At 37.7% G+C, this 23,133-nt stretch overlaps 1 protein-coding gene across 2 annotated transcripts in view; it reads left to right on the forward strand.

The window, feature by feature from the left end:
- Window positions 1-22,928, forward strand: part of polg2 (polymerase (DNA directed), gamma 2, accessory subunit) — a 42,435-nt gene extending 19,507 nt beyond the window's left edge. Inside the window, exons 4-8 of one of the 2 annotated variants that reach the window (XM_059560546.1) lie at window positions 18,590-18,775; window positions 19,404-19,544; window positions 21,504-21,584; window positions 22,294-22,394; window positions 22,479-22,928. In XM_059560546.1, the coding sequence (XP_059416529.1) occupies window positions 18,590-18,775; window positions 19,404-19,544; window positions 21,504-21,584; window positions 22,294-22,394; window positions 22,479-22,644 (675 nt within the window). In that variant the 3' untranslated portion in view covers window positions 22,645-22,928. The remainder of the gene's footprint in view (window positions 1-18,589; window positions 18,776-19,403; window positions 19,545-21,503; window positions 21,585-22,293; window positions 22,395-22,478) is intronic. The other variant, XM_059560547.1, reaches the window with a different exon arrangement.
- Window positions 22,929-23,133: the final 205 nt, after the last annotated feature.

A 23,133-nucleotide genomic window follows, 5' to 3' on the forward strand; every position in this document is an offset into this window, starting at 1 on the left:
TGTCGAAAGACAAAACCGTTTTTGCATACAACAGCAACGAATTTGAGGCACAATGCCAAAATGACACTTGAGGCTGTATCTCTGCAATGCTTTGGCATATTGACACCAAACTTTGTGTGTCTTACTATCACTCTCTGTTTTTTTAAAGTGGTAAAATATAACTTAATTCCCACCATATTTCTGATATTATCGATCAATCTTATCAGATTAACTTTGATCGTTCACTTTTATTTTATATCCGTGAGTGCAGTACACCTGCAAAGCGTTAGCACACGTTAGCTTGTCATTAGCGTTTTCATTCGAACCTATCGCTGTTTTCTTTTCTCCTCTCGCTCCAGTTTTTCACAAGTTCATCAAACAACCGCAGTAAGAATTTGCATCAAGCACGGTGAGTAATGGCTTCTCCCGTCATTGTTACTTGCACCTCTTGCCACATGTACAGCTTTTCTATCTCTGTCCCTGATGAGGGATTCACATGTGATAAATGCAGGGAAATAGTTAGGCTGACAGAGAAGATTTCAGAATTAGAGACACGCATCCAAACTTTAATTGATGACAGTAAGAATGTTAGGGCTCTAGATACGGCTTTGGATTCGTCTAGCTCAGGGATTCCTGTACATTGTTCGGTCCCGGAAACAGAGCCCTTGCAGCAGGGCAACTGGGTGATGGTGAGGCAACGTAGTCGTGGGTCAAAACACCGCTCCTCTGTTCCGATCAAAACATTAAACAGGTTCTCCCCACTCAGTGATGCACCCACTGAGAAACCTGATGAAAGTGCTCTAGTTATTGGTGATTCTATTGTACGGAACGTGAATATAGAGACACCAGCCACCATAGTCAAATGTTTACCGGGAGCCAGAGCACCTGACATCTTGGCAAATTTAAAAGTGCTGGCTAATGCTAAACGTAAATACAGTAAGATTGTTATTCATGCCGGCGCTAATGATGTTCGACTTCGCCAGTCGGAGATCACTAAAAATAACATTAAAGAGGTGTGTGAACTTGCAAGCACGAAGTCAGACACTGTAATATGCTCTGGTCCCCTCCCTGCTTACCGTGGTGATGAGATGCATAGCAGATTGTCATCACTCAATGGCTGGATGTCTAAGTGGTGCCCACAGAATAACATAGGTTTCATAGACAATTGGACGAGCTTTTGGGGCAGACCTGACCTGTTGAAAAGAGATGGTCTTCATCCCTCCTGGGGTGGCGCCACTCTTCTCTCTAGAAATATGGCAAATAGTCTTAGTGTTTATACTTGACTAACTGGGGCCCAGGTCAGGAAGCAGACAGACTGGCTAAACCGACCGTCTGCTAGCTGCCTCCCGTCACAGAGGTCAGTTAATTCTCAGCACATATAGACTTTTACACCTAGATATCACACTATAGAGACTGTCTGTTCCCCAAACTAGAAAAAACAAAAAACGTCCAAACCAAGTTAAGATTAACAATTTAATTGAGGTTCAACAAATAAAAAACAGAAGCAATATGGATGAACAAATGATAAAGCTTGGCTTATTGAATATCAGATCCCTTTCTACGAAAACACTTTTTGTAAATAATATGATCACTGATCATAATATAGATGTACTCTGTTTGACAGAAACCTGGCTAAAACCTGATGATTACATTATTTTAAATGAGTCCACCCCCCAAGATTACTGTTATAAACATGAGCCACGTCTAAAAGGCAAAGGTGGAGGTGTTGCTTCAATTTATAACAACGTTTTCAGGATTTCTCAGAGGGCAGGCTTCAAGTATAACTCGTTTGAAGTAATGGTGCTTCATATAACATTATCCAGAGAAACAAATGTAAATGATAAATCCCCTGTTATGTTTGTACTGGCTACTGTATACAGGCCACCAGGGCACCATACAAACTTTATTAAAGAGTTTGGTGATTTTACATCCGAGTTAGTTCTGGCTGCAGATAAAGTCTTAATAGTTGGTGATTTTAATATCCATGTTGATAATGAAAAAGATGCATTGGGATCAGCATTTATAGACATTCTGAACTCTATTGGTGTTAGACAACACGTTTCAGGACCTACTCATTGTCGAAATCATACTCTAGATTTAATACTGTCACATGGAATTGATGTTGATGGTGTTGAAATTATTCAGCCAAGTGATGATATCTCAGATCATTATTTAGTTCTGTGCAAACTTCATATAGCCAAAATTGTAAATTCTACTTCTTGTTACAAGTATGGAAGAACCATCACTTCTAACACAAAAGACTGCTTTTTAAGTTATCTTCCTGATGTAACCAAATTCCTTAGCATATCCAAAACCTCAGAACAACTTGATGATGTAACAGAAACTATGGACTCTCTCTTTTCTAGCACTTTAAATAAAGTTGCTCCTTTACGCTTAAGGAAGGTTAAGGAAAACAGTTTGACACCATGGTATAATGAGCATACTCGCACCCTAAAGAGAGCAGCCCGAAAAATGGAGCGCAGCTGGAGGAAAACAAAACTAGAGGTATTTCGTATTGCTTGGCGGGAAAGTAACAAATCCTACAGAAAAGCATTAAAAACTGCTAGATCCGATTACTTTTCTTCTCTTTTAGAAGAAAACAAACATAACCCCAGGTATTTATTCAATACAGTGGCTAAATTAATGAAAAATAAAGCCTCAACAAGTGTTGACATTTCCCAACACCACAGCAGTAATGACTTTATGAACTACTTTACTTCTAAAATCGATATTATTACAGATAAAATTGCAACCATTTAGCCGTCAGCTACAGTATCACATCAGACAGTGCACTATAGACCCCCTGAGGAACAGTTCCACTCATTCTCTACTATAGGAGAGGAAGAATTGTATAAACTTGTTAAATCATCTAAACCAACAACATGTATGTTAGACCCTATACCATCTAAGCTCCTAAAAGAGGTGCTTCCAGAAGTCATAGATCCTCTTCTGACTATTATTAATTCCTCATTGTCATTAGGATATGTCCCCAAAACCTTCAAACTGGCTGTTATTAAGCCTCTCATCAAAAAACCACAACTTGACCCCAAAGAACTAGTTAATTATAGACCAATCTCGAATCTCCCTTTTCTGTCCAAGATACTAGAAAAGGTGGTATCCTCACAATTATATTCCTTCTTAGAGAAAAATGGTATATGTGAGGATTTCCAGTCAGGATTTAGACCGTATCATAGTACTGAGACTGCTCTCCTTAGAGTTACAAATGATCTGCTCTTATCATCTGATCGTGGGTGTATCTCTCTATTAGTTTTATTGGATCTTAGTGCTGCGTTTGACACAATTGACCACAACATTCTTTTGCATAGACTTGAATACTTTGTTGGCATCAGTGGAAGTGCATTAGCATGGTTTAAATCGTACTTATATGACCGCCATCAGTTCGTAGCAGTGAATGAAGATGTATCCTATCGATCACAAGTGCAGTATGGAGTACCTCATTCTTCGTCATCAGTTAGGAACCTAGGTGTGCTATTTGATCGCAATCTTTCCTTAGAAAGCCACGTTTCTAGCATTTGTAAAACTGCATTTTTCCATCTCAAAAATATATCTAAATTACGGCCTATGCTCTCAATGTCAAATGCAGAAATGTTAATCCATGCATTTATGACCTCAAGGTTAGATTATTGTAATGCTTTATTGGGTGGTTGTTCTGCATGCTTAGTAAACGAACTACAGCTAGTCCAAAATGCAGCAGCAAGAGTTCTTACTAGAAGCAGGGAGTATGACCATATTAGCCCGGTCCTGTCAACACTGCACTGGCTCCCTATCAAGCATCGTATAGATTTTAAAATATTGCTTATTACTTATAAAGCCCTGAATGGTTTAGCACCTCAGTATTTGAATGAGCTCCTTTTACATTATAATCCTCTACGTCCGCTACGTTCTCAAAACTCAGGCAATTTGATAATACCTAGAATATCAAAGTCAACTGCAGGCGGCAGATCCTTTTCCTATTTGGCGCCTAAACTCTGGAATAACCTACCTAACATTGTTCGGGAGGCAGACACACTCTTGCAGTTTAAATCTAGATTAAAGACCCATCTCTTTAACCTGGCATACACATAACATATTAATATGCTTTTATTATCCAAATCCGTTAAAGGATTTTTAGGCTGCATTAATTAGGTAAACCGGAACCGGAAACACTTCCCATAACACCCTATGTACTTGCTATATCATTAGAAGAATGGCATCTACGCTAATATTTGTCTCTTTCTCTCTTGTTCCGAGGTCACCGTGGCCACCAGATCCAGTCTGTGTCCAGATCAGAGGGTCACTGCAGTCACCCGGATCCAGTACGTATCCAGACCAGATGCTGGATCAGCACCTAGAAAGGACCTCTACATCCCTGAAAGACAGCGGAGACCAGGACAACTAGAGCCCCAGATACAGATCCCCTGTAAAGACCTTGTCTCAGAGGAGCACCAGGACAAGACCACAGGAAACAGATGATTCTTCTGCACAATCTGACTTTGCTGCAGCCTGGAATTGAACTACTGGTTTCGTCTGGTCAGAGGAGAACTGGCCCCCCAACTGAGCCTGGTTTCTCCCAAGGTTTTTTTCTCCATTCTGTCACCGATGGAGTTTCGGTTCCTTGCCGCTGTCGCCTCTGGCTTGCTTAGTTGGGGACACTTCATCTACAGCGATATCGTTGACTTGATTGCAAATAAATGCACAGACACTATTTAACTGAACAGAGATGACATAACTGAATCCAATGATGAACTGCCTTTAACAATCATTTTTGCATTATTGACACTGTTTTCTTAATGAATGTTGTTCAGTTGCTTTGACACAATGTATTTTGTTTAAAGCGCTATATAAATAAAGGTGACTTTGACTTTGTGTGTCATTGACAAGTCACACAGAGTGCACCAAATTGATTTGCTAACAGCGCCACCTATTGGTCAAACTTGATAAGCCAAGTAATCATGCTAGTAGAGATTGTATTTGTTTTTTAGCCATTTCAATTACAATAATCCTAAAATTGCTTTAATTGCTCATTGTTGCACTTCGTGTGATGCTTCAAGCGACGCTTAGCTACTTAACTTTCTGCTGGAGTGCTTGGCCCCGTAATTGCTGCTTGCAGCTATATTTATTATTATTCTTCCTTTTTCCGACAGGAGTCTATGGCAGCCCATAGAACCGATTGCGGGAAAGTTGTTTTGGTTTGACATTCTGATAGAGGACAGTGCTAACATTAATTACACCAATTTTGGTGTGTCTAAGACATTCCCTCTAGCGCCACCAACTGTCCAAAGTTTCACTTTAATTTTGTTAATAACTTTTTAACCGTAAGGCCAATCAACAAAATTCTTTTTTCCTCTGATTTCTGAGCTCATGCCAATTCGATTGCACCCTATGTAGTCCCTTTCCGTCATAGAAAGATGGCCGCAATTTTGAAAAATAGGAATTTTTTTTTTTGAAAAACATACTTTTTCGAACTCGTCCTAGACGGTTTGTCCGATTCACACGAAAATTTAACCAGATCATCTTCAGTCAGTGCTGACCAAAAGTTATGCAAACCAAATTGATTCGTCAAACCGTTTTCGATAAACGCTCAAACTAATTTTAGGTAACGCTTACAAAAACGGTTGTAAGGCTGTATCTCTGCAACGATTTATCGTATTCAGACCAAACCTGGTACATGTCATAACAAGCATGACCTGAGGCTACTTGATGCGTTTCAGCGCAGCGCCACCTACTGGTCCGGAGATATGAAAAATTGCTATTTTTGCTTATAACTTCTAAACAGTTTGTCCAAAAATCATAAAATTGGTCATGTTAGATTCAGGGCAAGATGCCAAGTCGACTGATATCCAATTTTACCATTTCTTCCATTTTGACTGTCGGCCATTTTGAATTTTGTGCTAAAATGCTGTATTTTAAGAACGCATCAACGGATTGTTACGAAACATGGTATGGGTCATCAGCACAATGTCCTGAAGGAGCGTGAGAAGTTTCGAAACAGCGCCACCTAGTGGTGATCATCTTTTTTAAAATGCTTATAACTCTGGCTGTGGTCGACTTATTTTCACGAGACTAATCAAATTCGACTTCTGAATCCTTACCGAGTCCTACGATACCAAACATGCTAGGTTTTGCCTTACAGTTTGTGTAGCGTTGTGATTTAGCGCTTAAAAACCATTTGGCTATATCTTCGAAACCGCTTGTCTGATCGAGACGAAACCACCGTCAGAAGTTCGAAAACATAGGTCGATAGCCATATGCCAATGCCCAAATGCGAAAATATTGATAGTAAGGGGTAGTAAAATTCAATCAAAGTCAAGAGTCAGTCATTTTTTACGTGTTTATTCATATAAATGTCTATAACTCTGAAGTGAATTGAGATATTTCGACCAAAATTGACACGCATATGTATGGGCTCACTCTGATGATAAATAAAAAAAATGGTGGGACTGAGCCTCTTGGTGGCGCTATAATAGAACAAAATATGAAATTCGCATTGACTTCAATACAGTTTTCTGAAATAGAATGCTATACTAAACAAATGCATTGGTGTAATATTACGAAACTCAGAATGTGCCAACAACACCATCCCCTGAAGGTACTCAAAATATTTCGAAACATTTGAAATATTTTCAAAAGTTATAACAAAATTTCAAAAAAGGCCAATAACTTTTGAATAAATCTGGCTATTGAAATGTCGCTGCTTTTAATAGATTCCTTGGCTCAAGCCGAGAACATAGATACCAAGTTTTCCTTATTTGGCCAAACTTCCTGTCCGCCATCTTGAATTTCGGTTAAAACCTACTTTTTCGAACTCCTCATCAACCCTTCGTCCGATTTTAACAAAAATTGAATCATATCATCTTCAGACTGAGCCACCTAAAAGATATTGATTTCATGTCGATATACGAAATGGTTCTCATTTAGCGCATCAACGAATTTGCTGGAAGGATGCCAACATGCATTTGAGGCTGTATCTCAGCAAAGCTTTGACATTTTTGCACCAAACTTTGTATGTGTCATTGTCACCTCACACTGACCATTCCAAACTAATTTGGTAACAGCACCACCTATTGGTTACACGTGATAAGCCAATAAATCCTATTACTAGTTGTTGTGTTTATTGTTTTCAAGCCATTTTGCCTAAAATAATCTTAAAACGGTTTTAATTATTCATTCCTGCCGTTCGTCTGAAGCTTGCTTTTGTAGTGCTTGGCCCCGTTATTGCTGCTTGCAGCTATATTTAGGGGCCAAGCACCGAAGGTGCGTAGGACCCTATTGTGTTTGTTCCCGTTCTTATTAGGGGCCAAGCACCCAAGGTGCAAGGCACCTATTGTATCCGTTAGCGTAATTTTTCTCTTCCGCCGCAAGTCTATGGCAGCCCATAGAACCGATTGTGGGAAAGTTGTATAATTTGGCACACTGATAGAGGACAGTCCCATCATTAACTACAGCAAATTTGAAGTCCCTAACTCCAACTCTCTAGCGCCACCACTTGTCCAAATTTTCAATATTTTTATGCTAATACCTTTTGAACCGTAAGCCAGAAAATGGAAATTCTTTTTCCCTCTGAATCCTTGGCTCATGCCAAGTCGAATGAACCCCAAAATTCAAAAATCGAGGTTTAGTTTTTTCGCTATTTTCGATTGTTTGAAAAACCTACTTTTTCGAACTTGTCCTAGACGGTTAGTCCGAATTTGACGAAAATTGGCTCAGACCATCTTCCGACAATGCTGGCTAAAAGTTATGGAATTCAAGTTGATTCGTCTAACAATTCTCGAATAACACGTGAACAAATTTGACGAAAAGCACTCAAATATGCATGTGAGGCTATATCTCAGCAACGGTTTGGTGTATTGAGACCAAACTTGGTGTGTGTTATAACAAGCATGACCTGAGCCTACCTGCAGTGTTTCGACGCAGTGCCACCTAGTGGTCAGGAGATATGAAAAATGCATATTTTTGCTTATAACTTCAGAATGGTTTGGCCAAAAATCACAAAACTGGTCTCTTTAGATTCGGTGGGTCATGTCGAGTCGAATGATGTCCAATTTTCCGGTGTCAGCCATTTTAGGCGTCGGCCATTTTGAATTATGTTTTAAAATGCTGTATTTTTTGAACGCATTACCGTATCATTACGAAAATAATTACAAAAATATTCAGCTCCATGCCCTGAAGGTACTCAAAAAGTTGGGTGGCAGCGCCACCTTATGGTCAAGAGTAATAACTTTTGAATAAATTAGACTATTGAAATGAAAATGGTATCCCTATATTCTTTGTGACCTGCCCAGAACATAGAATCTAATTATTCCAAAATTGGCCGTACTTCCTGTCCACCATTTTGAGTAATGTTGAAAATCTACTTTTTCGAACTCCTCCTAGACTGTTTTTCACCAAATTTGACGTGGATCATCTTCAGACGCCACTGGCCAAAAGTTATGGATTTCGTGTTGATATACAAAACGGTTCTCATTTAGCGCATCAACAAATTTGCTGGAAGGATGCCAAAATGCATTTGAGGCTGTATCTCAACAAAGCTTTGACATATTTGCACCAAACTTTGTATGTGTCATTGTCACCTCACACTGACCATGCCACATCAATTTGGTAACAGCGCCACCTATTGGCCAAGAGTAATTAACCATTCATTAACCTTCAATTATGAAATTTCCAAAAATGCTAATAACTTTTGATTGCATTAGACTATTTTAATGAAACTGATCTCAAAATATTCCTTGGGTTCTGCCGACAATAGACATACCAATTTTTTAGTAGGAAATCTGAATGCCCTGTCCGCCATTTTGATTAAGGTTAAAAATCTACTTTTTCAAACTCCTCTTAGACCATTAGTCCGATTTTCACTAAATTTGAAATGGATCATCTTCAGACCATGCTGGCAAAAAGTTATGGATTTCGTGTCGATATACGAAACGGTTCTCATTTAGCGCATCAACGAATTTGATGTACGTGTGCCAAAATGCATTTGATGCTGTATCTCTGCAACGCTTTGACATATTTGCACCAAACTTTGTATGTGGCATCGCCACCTCACACTGACCATGCCACATAAATGTGGTAACAGCGTCACCTATTGGTCAAGAGTAATTAACCATTCAATAACCATGAATAATTACACTTTTAAAAATGCTAATAACTTTTGATTGCATTAGCCTATTGCAATGAAACTGGTTTTACAATATTCCCTGGCTAATGCCGATAACATAGGTACTTAATATGCCAGAGTAAGCTGAACTTCCTGTCCGCCATTTTGATTTATGTTGAAAACCTACTTTTGCGAACTCCTCATCAACCGTTAGTCCGATTTTCACCAAAATTTAATCAGATGATCTTTAGACTCTGCTGACAAAATGTTATGGATTTCGTGTCGATAGACAAAACTATATTCGCAAACCACAGCGACGAATTTGAGCCATGATGCCAAAATGACACTTCAAGTTGTATCTTTGCAATGCTTTAGCATATTGACACCAAACTTTTTGTGTGTTATTGTCACCTCACACAGAACACTCCAAAATGATTTGGTTACATTGCCACCTGTTGGTCAAACGTGATAGGCCATTTAATCATATTACTAGTGGCTGTATTTATGATTTTTCAGCCTTTTCAGTTTCAATCATCTTAAAATTGCTGTAATTGCTCATTGTTGCATTTGGTGTGATTCTCCATGTCATGCTTTGCTCCTCAATTTTCTGGTGGAGTGCTTGGCCCCGTAATTGCTGCTTGCAGCTATATTTATTATTATTATTATTATTATTATTATTCTTCCGCCGCAAGTCTATGGCAGCCCATAGAACCGATTGCCGAAAGTCACTTTTATAGAATTTTAAATTAAATGTTCCCTCCTGGTGGAATGACCTCCCCAACTCAATCTGGGCAGCTGAGTCCTTAGCCATCTTCAAGAATCGGTTTAAAACACATCTCTTCCATCTTTATTTGACCCTCTAACTTTAACACTCACTATTCTAATTCTATTCTTAAAAAAAAAATCTAACTACCTTTCTAATCTTTTTGTATTCTATTTTCTTCATTTATTATGCAATTGTATGTATGTGTGTGTAAAGAGCTCTAACACTACCTTGCTCTATTCTTTTTTTTTATTCTGTTTTCTTTTTATGTATTATATTATTTAAAATCCCTAAAAATGGTCAAAGTTTTAAAAAATAATTTAGAAGAATGACTGAGAATTTCTGTGCCGAAAATCTTACTTCCAGGTTGGTACAAGTTTCGGATGTTTTTTTTTTTTTCGATCTTGGATCTAATGACGTAGACGTAGACGAGAATGGAAGTACTTATATGAGCATTTCTTCTGGAAAATCGTGCCCGTGCACACACATTGACCAGAGGAGAGCGAGACCGTGGACATCAACGTGCTTCAAAATTGTTGGCAGCGCTGCATAGGATTTGAGGAAAAGTTTACCGTGTTCAGCTTCCCCAAGAACCCAGCGTTACATGAACAGTGGAGGCAGTTTGTTTTTCCGGGGCAGCAACAGAGTGTATCAAGTGCGTTTTTGTGTTCTGGTCATTTGAGTGACGAATGTTTTATAAACAAGGTCGACATCGAAGTCGACGCTGGATTTGCACAACGTTTGCTATTAAAACATTGAGCCGTCCCTGTGATAAAAGACCCCATTCATGTAAGTACAACTGCATCAGATTTCTGTATTTTGATGGAAATCAGCACATAAGTGAATATATGTTAATGGAAACAACACGAAACATCTGTATTATAGCTCCACTCACGGCACGCCTCCAGGAGCTCGGCTTTTTCCGGAAAGAATCGGAAAGCTGTATTTTTCTTTTATAAATATGATAAAACTAAAGACTTTGGATATATGAAGGATGCAGTACTACTATTCATAGGTACTCAAGATTAACATGAGATTAGGTGAAACTGTGTATGTTATGTACCCTTTAATTTGTCTGGTACGCTACAATTTATAATACATTATAAGGGTATTCTTAAAACATTATAATGAATGCATAATGCATTATAAAAAAATCTATTATATGTTGTATCATCTCATGAGCATATTTATAAGAACAGTTTTAATATATTATAATATTTACTTATTTGTGGTTGTAGTTTTTGAGAGTATAATGATTTATAACACAATGCATCCACTTTTAGAATGGATTATATTTCTCATAGTTATAATGTATTATAAGTCTCATATCTTGCCATTTTTCTGATGCTCCTTAAAGCAGTCAAAGACCATTTATAAGTAGTAGTAATAACAACTTTTTTTTTCCTCAAACAGCCATAAAATCAGATTACAAATCAAATGAATGTGTAATATGACCCATCTGCTTCGAACTGTTTTTATTGTAATATCAGTTTGATTATTTTGATGGTACCCTTTAGACAGTTGTTGATAAGTAAGTCTGCAACTACATGTTAACTATCAGTCAGTCGAGTATTCAATTCAATTCAATTCAAGTTTATTTGTATAGCGCTTTTTACAATACAAATCGTTACAAAGCAACTTTACAGAAAATTATGTTTCTACAATATTTAGTAGTAGCTAGTAGTTTGTGCACGTTTGACAGGATTTTAGAAAAATAAAAATAATAATAATAATAATACAAGACGTAGTCAGTTAGATGATGAACTATCAATATTATTAATTAATAGTAATTTATAGGATGCAGTTACACATGTAGCAATATTTGTTAGTTCTGTTTGTTGATTCAAGGTTAGCATCATCTGGGGTCCTCTGAGGGTCAGCATCATCTCTTCTCAGGTGTTCTGGATCCAGACTGGAGCTTGTGTAAATCCTAGTTACCACGGGATGTAAATCCCGTGGCAAAACATAGAAACAAAATAGAGACATCATTAGCATAGCTGCTGATCCAACAAAGTAAAATTAGTTTAACCCAAGCTAAAGAATAAAAATGCAGATGCAACTACACTCACAATTTAAGAGATACATTATTCGAATGCTTGGCGAAAGAGATGCGTTTTTAATCTAGATTTAGTATTAAGTATTTTAGTATTTAGTATTAGTATTAGTATGTCTGCTACTGTAATTATGTAATTTAATGTAATTATACTTTATTTTGATGGTCAACCAACAGATAAACTTGTCTTTGCAAGTGTAAACTTATTCTACCATACTAGATTCTACCATTCTTGAGCATACTAATACTCTGAGTGTTAGTTGGCATGTAGTTGCAAAGTTACTTATAGTCGATTGATTAAGGGAACCATCAAAATGAAATGTAACCATATAAAACATTGCATTTTTTTTAGTTGGAGTATTAAACTCAAATCAATTAATTGACATTAGTTCCAGATTTATTATGATATTCATTGTGTTATAAATAATCATACTCTTAAAATTATAACCACAAATACGTAACTATTATGATGTATTATAATTATGATTATTCATGAGTTGTTATAACATTATACAATTTTTTTATTTTTATTTTTATAATGCATTGTGCATTCATTATAATGCCTTAAGAATACCCTTATAATGTATTATAAATATGGGATTCATAGAAAGTGTTACCAAATATCTTGTTAATTTTAAACAACCTTTTTAAAGGGGTCATATGATGCTGCTAAAAATAACATTATTTTGTGTATTTAGTGTAATGAAACGTTTTTACGCAGTTAAAGGTTAAAAAAAGTTAGGCTGAGATGCTATGGGGAAAAGTAATTTTTCTCTGATTTCTGAAGCCTTTTTCAATCGTGCAGTGAAACTGCATGACCATTGGTTTGTGAAGTTCGATATAAACTAACCAATAGCGGCGCAAGCCTATGGTGAGCTAGCCCACCCAAACCCGCCAAAACGTGCGTGGCATCAGACTATATAAGCGGCCATCTCACCCAGGCAGACTGATTTAATTAGAGTGAAGTGACGACATGAGGTGTCCTTGCCTATAGCATGGAAAAGTGCGCAGTACTCATTCCATATTTAAGGGAACCGAGGTTACGTTAGTAACAGAGTACGTTCCCTTTCAATGCGACACTTGTACTGCATCATAAGCCGTAGGCTGAGATGCTACGGGGACAGTACAATCACGCCGTGCTATCAGAAAGGATGAACATGTATTCACCAAGAGCACTAAGAAGGGCTTGTAACAAATACATAAAATATCCCAGACCAGTCGGGATGTAATTACATCTGTCATCTTGTTGACCTCCTACAGTTCAGGCGCAAGGGGGCCTGAGAATGTGTAGGAGACAAAGCTAACCCCAGCCATGACTGCGGGCTTGTCAGCCATTACAGCGCTGGTCACAGACCCGCTTGTCAGACTGGTTGTACAAAGCGGCCAAGGCGAGGGATGGGGGGTGGGGGGTTGTGAATGCATATCTGTGTATATGTACGCATGTGTGTGTGTGTATGTATGTAAGAGTTTGTGTATTTGTAGGCCTGGAGAGCTGTCTGTCCTCCGTCTGCAGATTGTGATAGCGAACACAGCAAGTTGCCATGGAGACAGCCTTGGTCAGGTCCTAGACAGAGTTAACAATCAGCAGGTGTCTGTGGAAGAGGGGGGAGGAACGCAAGAGCATCTCGCTGCTGTGCTCCACGGGGGGTTGTTGTTCCCAACATTGGCCTTGGCCGAGGCCATTGCTGGTAGAGGGGAGCCAAAGAAGATAAGATTGCGATTGTTTGGTCTTGGGGCGAGTAGCTGCATTTCAATTACACGTATTTGTCCATTCTGGTTTTCAAAATTATCCATTTCCCTTTCCAAAGCCGTGAGCTGCTTCGTGATGGTATACATATTGCAGTTAATAGTCTCAGTCTCAGTGCTGACCGCTCTGCCCACTGCTTCAATCATAACGGGCAGCCATGTGAGGCTTTGGACAGCTGTTTCCATTTTCAGAATTTTCCGATAACCCAGGGCAAAGCCTAATCCAATCAGCAGAAGACCTGTTATCATGGTTCCGAATAGGTAGATATCTTCAGTGTCCTCCACGGAAAGAGCCGCCAGACACACGACCCGCCATGTCTCCCATGCGTCCATTGTGTAGCCAGCTGCGAACGTCCTGGCAGGGCAGTCAGGTTCTCCCGAACCCAAGCTTCTTGACGAGAAGATGGTGTCAATTGCGTTGAGAGACCAGTTGATAAAATCCATGATTTTCCAGTTTGGAGAGCAGTGCAGAGAGAGTCTCTTACAGTATTAGACAATAGATGAAACGAGAGAGAGCAAGCAGGGTAGGCAAGGGGAGGCGAGGGAGAAAATGCATCTGTCTTCGTTTAGTGCCAAGAAGAAGCAATAGCCTGGGCGGTGGCCTTAGTAGCGTGCAGGGCCAGGTCCGTAGCACTGCGCAACTCCTTAAATGTGGCCAGCTTGTGCCCCACTTTGTCCATGGTGCAGAGGAGCTTGGCCTGGTACATTTGAAGCACCGCCATGGAGTGCAGTGCTAAATCAGCCTGGACAGCTGAGGCGTAAGCTCGTCCCGTGAGAGCCGAAGTCATCTGGCATGGCATGGATGGGAGGGTCGCTTAAGACTTCCATCCAGTGGCAGCAGGCGAACACAGGTGTGCAGTCATGGCTTCGTCCACTTGAGGAATTTCTCATAGCCCTTCTGCCCCTCGACATCAACCGCAGTGAGGGTGTGAGACGCAGAATATATGTGTAATAGGATTATATAACAGCTGATGTATAAATTGGATACCTAAGTAAATTGGATACCGTCACAGAGGTCAGTTAATTCTCAGCACATAGAGACTCTTTCACCTAGATATCACACTATAGAGACTGTGTCTGTTCCCCGAACTAGAAAATACAAAAAACGTCCAAACCAAGTTAAGATTAACAATTTAATTGAGGTTCAACAAATAAAAAACAGAAGCAATATGGATAAACAAATGATAAAGCTTGGCTTATTGAATATCAGATCCCTTTCTACGAAAACACTTTTTGTAAATAATATGATCACTGATCATAATATAGATGTACTCTGTTTGACAGAAACCTGGCTAAAACCTGATTATTACATTATTTTAAATGAGTCCACCCCCCAAGATTACTGTTATAAACATGAGCCACGTCTAAAAGGCAAAGGTGGAGGTGTTGCTTCAATTTATAACAACAGTTTCAGGATTTCTCAGAGGGCAGGCTACAAGTATAACTCGTTTGAAGTAATGGTACTTCATATAACATTATCCAAAGAAACAAATGTTAATGATAAATCCCCTGTTATGTTTGTACTGGCTACTGTATACAGGCCACCAGGGCACCATACAGACTTTATTAAAGAGTTTGGTGATTTTACATCCGAGTTAGTTCTGGCTGCAGATAAAGTTTTAATAGTTGGTGATTTTAATATCCATGTTGATAATGAAAACGATGCATTGGGATCAGCATTTATAGACATTCTGAACTCTATTGGTGTTAGACAACACGTTTCAGGACCTACTCATTGTCGAAATCATACTCTAGATTTAATACTGTCACATGGAATTGATGTTGATGGTGTTGAAATTATTCAGCCAAGTGATGATATCTCAGATCATTATTTAGTTCTTTGCAAAATTCATATAGCCAAAATTGTAAATTCTACTTCTTGTTACAAGTATGGAAGAACCATCACTTCTAACACAAAAGACTGCTTTTTAAGTTATCTTCCTGATGTATCCAAATTCCTTAGCATATCCAAAACCTCAGAACAACTTGATGATGTAACAGAAACTATGGACTCTCTCTTTTCTAGCACTTTAAATAAAGTTGCTCCTTTACGCTTAAGGAAGGTTAAGGAAAACAGTTTGACACCATGGTATAATGAGCATACTCGCACCCTAAAGAGAGCAGCCCGAAAAATGGAGCGCAGCTGGAGGAAAACAAAACTAGAGGTATTTCGTATTGCTTGGCGGGAAAGTAACATATCCTACAGAAAAGCATTAAAAACTGCTAGATCCGATTACTTTTCTTCTCTTTTAGAAGAAAACAAACATAAACCCCAGGTATTTATTCAATACAGTGGCTAAATTAACGAAAAATAAAGCCTCAACAAGTGTTGACATTTCCCAACACCACAGCAGTAATGACTTTATGAACTACTTTACTTCTAAAATCGATACTATTAGAGATAAAATTGCAACCATTCAGCCGTCAGCTACAGTATCACATCAGACAGTGTACTATAGACCCCCTGAGGAACAGTTCCACTCATTCTCTACCATAGGAGAGGAAGAATTGTATAAACTTGTTAAATCATCTAAACCAACAACATGTATGTTAGACCCTATACCATCTAAGCTCCTGAAAGAGGTGCTTCCAGAAGTCATAGATCCTCTTCTGACTATTATTAATTCCTCATTGTCATTAGGACATGTCCCCAAAACCTTCAAACTGGCTGTTATTAAGCCTCTCATCAAAAAACCACAACTTGACCCCAACGAACTAGTTAATTATAGACCAATCTCGAATCTCCCTTTTCTGTCCAAGATACTAGAAAAGGTGGTATCCACACAATTATATTCCTTCTTAGAGAAAAATGGTATATGTGAGGATTTCCAGTCAGGATTTAGACCGTATCATAGTACTGAGACTGCTCTTCTTAGAGTTACAAATGATCTGCTCTTATCATCTGATCGTGGGTGTATCTCTCTATTAGTTTTATTGGATCTTAGTGCTGCGTTTGACACAATTGACCACAACATTCTTCTGCATAGACTTGAATACTTTGTTGGCATCAGTGGAAGTGCATTAGCATGGTTTATATCGTACTTATATGACCGCCATCAGTTCGTAGCAGTGAATGAAGATGTATCCTATCGATCAAAAGTGCAGTATGGAGTACCTCAAGGCTCAGTACTAGGGCCGCTACTCTTCACGCTTTATATGTTACCCTTGGGAGATATCATCAGGAAACATGGTGTTAGCTTTCACTGTTATGCTGATGATACTCAGCTCTATATTTCTTCGCAGCCCGGTGAAACACACCAATTTGAAAAACTAATGGATTGCATAGTCGATATAAAAAACTGGATGACGAGTAATTTCTTACTGTTAAATTCTGAAAAAACAGAGGTGTTAATTATAGGACCTAAAAACTCTGCTCGTAATAACCTAGAACACTGTCTAAGACTTGATGGTTGCTCTGTCAATTCTTCGTCATCAGTTAGGAACCTAGGTGTGCTATTTGATCGCAATCTTTCCTTAGAAAGCCACGTTTCTAGCATTTGTAAAACTGCATTTCTCCATCTCAAAAATATATCTAAATTACGGCCTATGCTCTCAATGTCAAATGCAGAAATGTTAATCCATGCATTTATGACCTCAAGGTTAGATTATTGTAATGCTTTATTGGGTGGTTGTTCTGCACGCTTAGTAAACAAACTACAGCTAGTCCAAAATGCAGCAGCAAGAGTTCTTACTAGAAACCAGGAAGTATGACCATATTAGCCCGGTCCTGTCAACACTGCACTGGCTCCCTATCAAGCATCGCATAGATTTTATTGCTTAAAATATTGCTTATTACTTATAAAGCCCTGAATGGTTTAGCACCTCAGTATTTGAATGAGCTCCTTTTACATTATAATCCTCTACGTCCGCTACGTTCTCAAAACTCAGGCAATTTGATAATACCTAGAATATCAAAATCAACTGCAGGCGGCAGATCCTTTTCCTATTTGGCGCCCAAACTCTGGAATAACCTACCTAACATTGTTCGGGAGGCAGACACACTCTTGCAGTTTAAATCTAGATTAAAGACCCATCTCTTTAACCTGGCATACACATAACATACTAATATGCTTTTATTATCCAAATCCGTTAAAGGATTTTTAGGCTGCATTAATTAGGTAAACCGGAACCGGAAACACTTCCCATAACAACCTATGTACTTGCTACATCATTAGAAGAATGGCATCTACGCTAATATTTGTCTGTTTCTCTCTTGTTCCGAGGTCACCGTGGCCACCAGATCCAGTCTGTGTCCAGATCAGAGGGTCACTGCAGTCACCCGGATCCAGTACGTATCCAGACCAGATGCTGGATCAGCACCTAGAAAGGACCTCTACATCTCTGAAAGACAGCGGAGACCAGGACAACTAGAGCCCCAGATACAGATCCCCTGTAAAGACCTTGTCTCAGAGGAGCACCAGGACAAGACCACAGGAAACAGATGATTCTTCTGCACAATCTGACTTTGCTGCAGCCTGGAATTGAACTACTGGTTTCGTCTGGTCAGAGGAGAACTGGCCCCCCAACTGAGCCTGGTTTCTCCCAAGGTTTTTTTCTCCATTCTGTCACCGATGGAGTTTCGGTTCCTTGCCGCTGTCGCCTCTGGCTTGCTTAGTTGGGGACACTTCATCTACAGCGATATCGTTGACTTGATTGCAAATAAATGCACAGACACTATTTAACTGAACAGAGATGACATAACTGAATCCAATGATGAACTGCCTATAACTATCATTTTTGCATTATTGACACTGTTTTCCTAATGAATGTTGTTCAGTTGCTTTGACGCAATGTATTTTGTTTAAAGCGCTATATAAATAAAGGTGACATTGACATTGACCTAAGATCAATGGTTATTAAAAACCATATAGGTCGTCCATTGTACAATCATAAAATATTTTTAAGGAACATGGTTTTAGTGCAAGGATGGACTTTCATGAATACCTTTTTGCAGTTTGCTTTAGGTCCTTCTGACTTTGAAATGTGCAATGTGGGGGATGAGGAACTGAAAGAAGGGACATCTCATGGTGTTAAAGTCCTCTATAAGTTCCCCTGGGGCTCAGAGACCCTGGAGACACTGTGGAGCCTGGGGGACACCCTACTGCTGAAGACTCACCAAGGAACTTGTACAAAACTACAGGTCAGAGCAAATAGTGTTTAAGTTTAATGAATTTTACTAACTTTCCCCTCCCCCCAAAAAAATTATATATATATATGTGTGTGTGTGTGTGTGTGTAATAAATATATATATTTTAGTGCTGGGCAACGATAATTTGTTTTTTCAATCACATGATTGTGATTAATCGCATTGTTATGCAGAAGAATAATAACGCATTCAAAAGCAGTGTATTGTGCACTTTTTTTATTTAAAAGTACTGCTATATGAACAAAAGTGCTATAACATTTGGTTTACAAACACTTTAAACAAATAAGGTGCTTTTTTACAGCAGTATTCCTTTTTCATAGTAGCTATTACGCCCTACGCCTAGGGGTAGTAAAAAGAACACTTAACAGGGCATAATAAAACTCGGTGGTGGTAATGATGCTTAACCTAAATAATTTGATCGGGAGCATCCCTTCCTGTGTCCCATGATTTGTCTGTATGTGTATTCAGAGCCAATGAGCTATAATAATTCTTTCACTTGTCCAGCCCTAATATATATATATATATAAGCCATAAAGTGTAGTACACAAGATACAATTTTTTTTCTAGAAATCATTATTTAACAACTCTCTGTTGAAGAAAATTATGATCATGTAACTTTCAGTGCAGAGATGGAAGAAAGTCTGTAGTTCCTCATGTCATCTCTATCAGTGCAAATGTGGATAGAGGGATGCTGGCTTACCTATATAACTCATTTCAATTGCTGAAGAAACCTGACAACAAACAAAAGCTTCATCAGAGGATGGTAAGCATCATCTCTTCTCAGGTGTTCTGGATCCAGACTGGAGCTTGTGTAAATCCTACATCCGGTGGCAAAACATAGAAACAAAATAGAGACATCATTAGCATAGCTGCTGATCCAACAAAGTAAAATTAGTTTAACCCAAGCTAATGAATAAAAATGCACATTTGATCAGATGCAACTACACTCACAATTTAAAAGATACATTATTCGTATGCTTGGCGAAAGAGATGTGTTTTTAATCTAGATTTAAACAGAGAGAGTGTGTCTGAACCCCGAACATTATCAGGAAGGCTATTCCAGAGTTTGGGAGCCAAATGTGAAAAAGCTCTACCTCCTTTTAGTGGACTTTGCTATCAACATGTGTATTGAAAATAGCAGAGGACCTTGGACAGATCCTTGTGGCACTCCATATTTTACTGGTGATAAATGAGATGACTCCCCATTTAATTAAACAAAGTGTTAGCAATCAGACAGGAAGGATCTAAACCAACTTATAGCCTGCCTTGAATACCTGTATAGTTTTGTAATCGATCTATGAGTATGTCATGATCTATGGTGTCAAATGCAGCACTAAGATCAAGTAAAACTAGCAATGAGATACAGCCTTGATCTGACGCAAGAAACAAGTCATTTGTAATTTTAACAAGTGCAGTTTCTGTGCTATGGTGGGGCCTGAAACCTGATCTGATAAACTTGCAATAGATGGGTGCAATAGATGAAACTGAAGTATTAAACACTGTATAATCTTAATTTTATTATTGTATTTCTGATGTTATCTATTTTATCAGTAAAGAAATTCATAGTCGTTACTTTTAAACATTGATGGAATATTTAAATTGGGTGGCGTCTGGTTATTTGTTAATCTAGCCACTGTGCTAAATAAAAACCTTGGATTGTTTTGGTTATTTTCAATTAGTTTGTGGAAATGCCCGGCCCTGGCAGTTTTTAGAGCCTGTCTAAAGCTGGACATACTGTTTTTCTACACAATTCTAAACACTTCCAAGTTAGTTTTTCTCCATTTGCACTCAAGACTATGAGTTTCTTTCTTGAGAGAGTTGATATTACTGTTATACCATGGCACAGTGCGTTTTTCTCAAACCTTTTTCAATTTGATGGGGCAACAGCTTCTAATGTATTAGAGAAAATAGTGTCCATGTTGCCAGTCATTTCGTCTAGTTCATGTGTATTTTTGGGTACACATAGCAGTTGAGATAAATCAGGCAGGTTGCTTGCCGATCTGTCTTTGGTGCCTGGAACAATAGTTCTGCCTAGACTGTAATGCTGAGCCGTATAGTTAATATCAGTGATATGCAGCATGCATGATACAATGAAATGGTCAGTAACATCATCACTTTGAGGTACAATATCTATTTCGGTAAGATCGATTCCATGCAATATAATTAAATATAGCGTACAGTCTGCATTAATTGACACAATATTAGGTAATAGTGGGTCTAGAGCTGATAAACTGATCTATTTCACAATTTAACCATATGAAGCAGATTTCAGTAAAATGATGGGTGCACAACAATACACTCTTAAATATAAAGGTGCTTCACAGTGCCATAGAAGAAAAGTTTTGTCTAAATGGTTCCATAAAGAACTTTTAACATCTGAAAAACCTTGGAATTCAAAAAATATTCATATTCAAAAAAAATTGGAATTCTATAAATTAATACTTTTATTTAACAAGTATGTGTTAAATTGATCAAAAGTGATGATAAAGACATTTATAATGTTACAAAAGATAATTTCAGATAAATGCGGTTCTTCTGAACTTTCTATTCATCATAGAAACTTGAAACAATTCAACTCCGCTGTTTTCAACATAATAATAATAATAATAACAACTGTTTTTTAAGGAACAAATCAGCATCGTCTTGGTGATGTTGACAACACAAACCACCTAGGGTGGGTCAAAGTAGATTTTGCTGACCAGTGTTTTCTATGTTTGTTCAGGTTTTGAAGCTGCATCCCACTTTAACTCCAGTGAAAGTAGGCTTGGATATGGGACGAGGCTCCAGTTCTGAGCTTAGACAGGTACCAAAGGACAAACAGAGTATTGTTATTCTAATTTCTATTTAATGTTATAAATACCATACAAAAGTTCAGAGTCAGTATTCAGTAAGTTTTTGTTGTGTTTTTTAGGAATTGTTTTACCTGAAAGGATGCAATAATTCATAAAAAATAAAATTCTGTACTACATTTTCAAATTCAAGGTGGCAGTGAATCTAATTATTAGCAAACAAATATTAGTCAAAATGGAAAGAGAAAAGCTGATCTAAAATATTCTGATGCACAATACACAATATTCAAAATCTTTTTTTTATTATTATTTTTGTTTAAATTCCCCCTTTCGGGTTGATTTTCACACAAAGTGAAATTCACACTAATACGTCCTCTGTAATAGAATTATGCTGTAAAAATTATTTCCTGCTGTAAAATATAATTACATCTCAAATAATAATATTTGATAATATTATATATTAATATTAATAATATTATAATAAAATGAACTGCATTTATTAGCTAAAAAAAAAAAGTCTCAAATGTTAGTTTATGCAGTCACAACATAATTTAGCCCTAAAAAATTTAGGACTGACACTTGAACCTTTTCCATTTAAGTTGACCATGAAATGTAAAATTTTAGCAGTCTTTTGAATGTAAGTAAAAATCTGTAATCTGGTGATTTTTGCTATAAATGTACCACTTGAGATGGATTCCCCCTAAGACAAATGTCTCTCTTAAGGTTTGTGATGGTTTGTTCCAAGAGTTTCTTGAAGCTGGAATTTCCACATGGCCTGGATACATGGACACAATGTCATTATCTCTGGAGAATTTACACACAAAGTAACTAACTCTGTCCACACTAACTGAACAATACTAAGTAAAGCTTTTGAAAAAATATTTTATTAAATTGTATTTATTCTGCAGGTATGATGAGATGGGTGTCCTTTTCACAGTGATGGTTAGTGAAACCACACTAAAAGGTGGCCTTCTGCTGGTCCGTAACAGAGACACCACCATCAGAGAGACTATGCACATCTCAGAAATCAAATTATTTCTCCTCAAATATATATCTGCCTCAGAGAATTTCTGACTTTTATCATTTTAATCTCATATTGCAATGTGGTTGATATGATAATTGTGTCAGAAATTATGTAACTCTTACAAAATTGTTACTCTGCTTATGTAAAATGCTATTTGTATGCCATTTGTAAAAAAAAAAAAAAAAAAAATTAATACATTTGAGAAAAAAAATTATTATATGTATGTGTTTGTATGTATATATAAATGTATATATGTATGCAAAGATTTCATGTAAAACTGTATCATAAGCAGTACCATCCTGAAATTTAATTTATTTCTATGCTAATTAACCTACTGTATTTCCAACATTTGGGAAAGTTTGTAAAAAATGAAATGGAAAAACTAGAAATTGTACAAAAAGTAGGATATTAACTTGTAATGTTTAGATTACATTTAAGGATGTGTGCATTATGCCATAAAAAAAATAAAATGATTGAAAAGGTGGCTTTTTGTTGCGTATTATAGGCTAGACCTAGTTTTAACACATTTTTGTTTGTTT

The sequence above is a fragment of the Carassius carassius genome, chromosome 10, assembly GCF_963082965.1.
Source record: "Carassius carassius chromosome 10, fCarCar2.1, whole genome shotgun sequence".
Classification (NCBI taxonomy): Eukaryota; Metazoa; Chordata; class Actinopteri; order Cypriniformes; family Cyprinidae; genus Carassius; species Carassius carassius.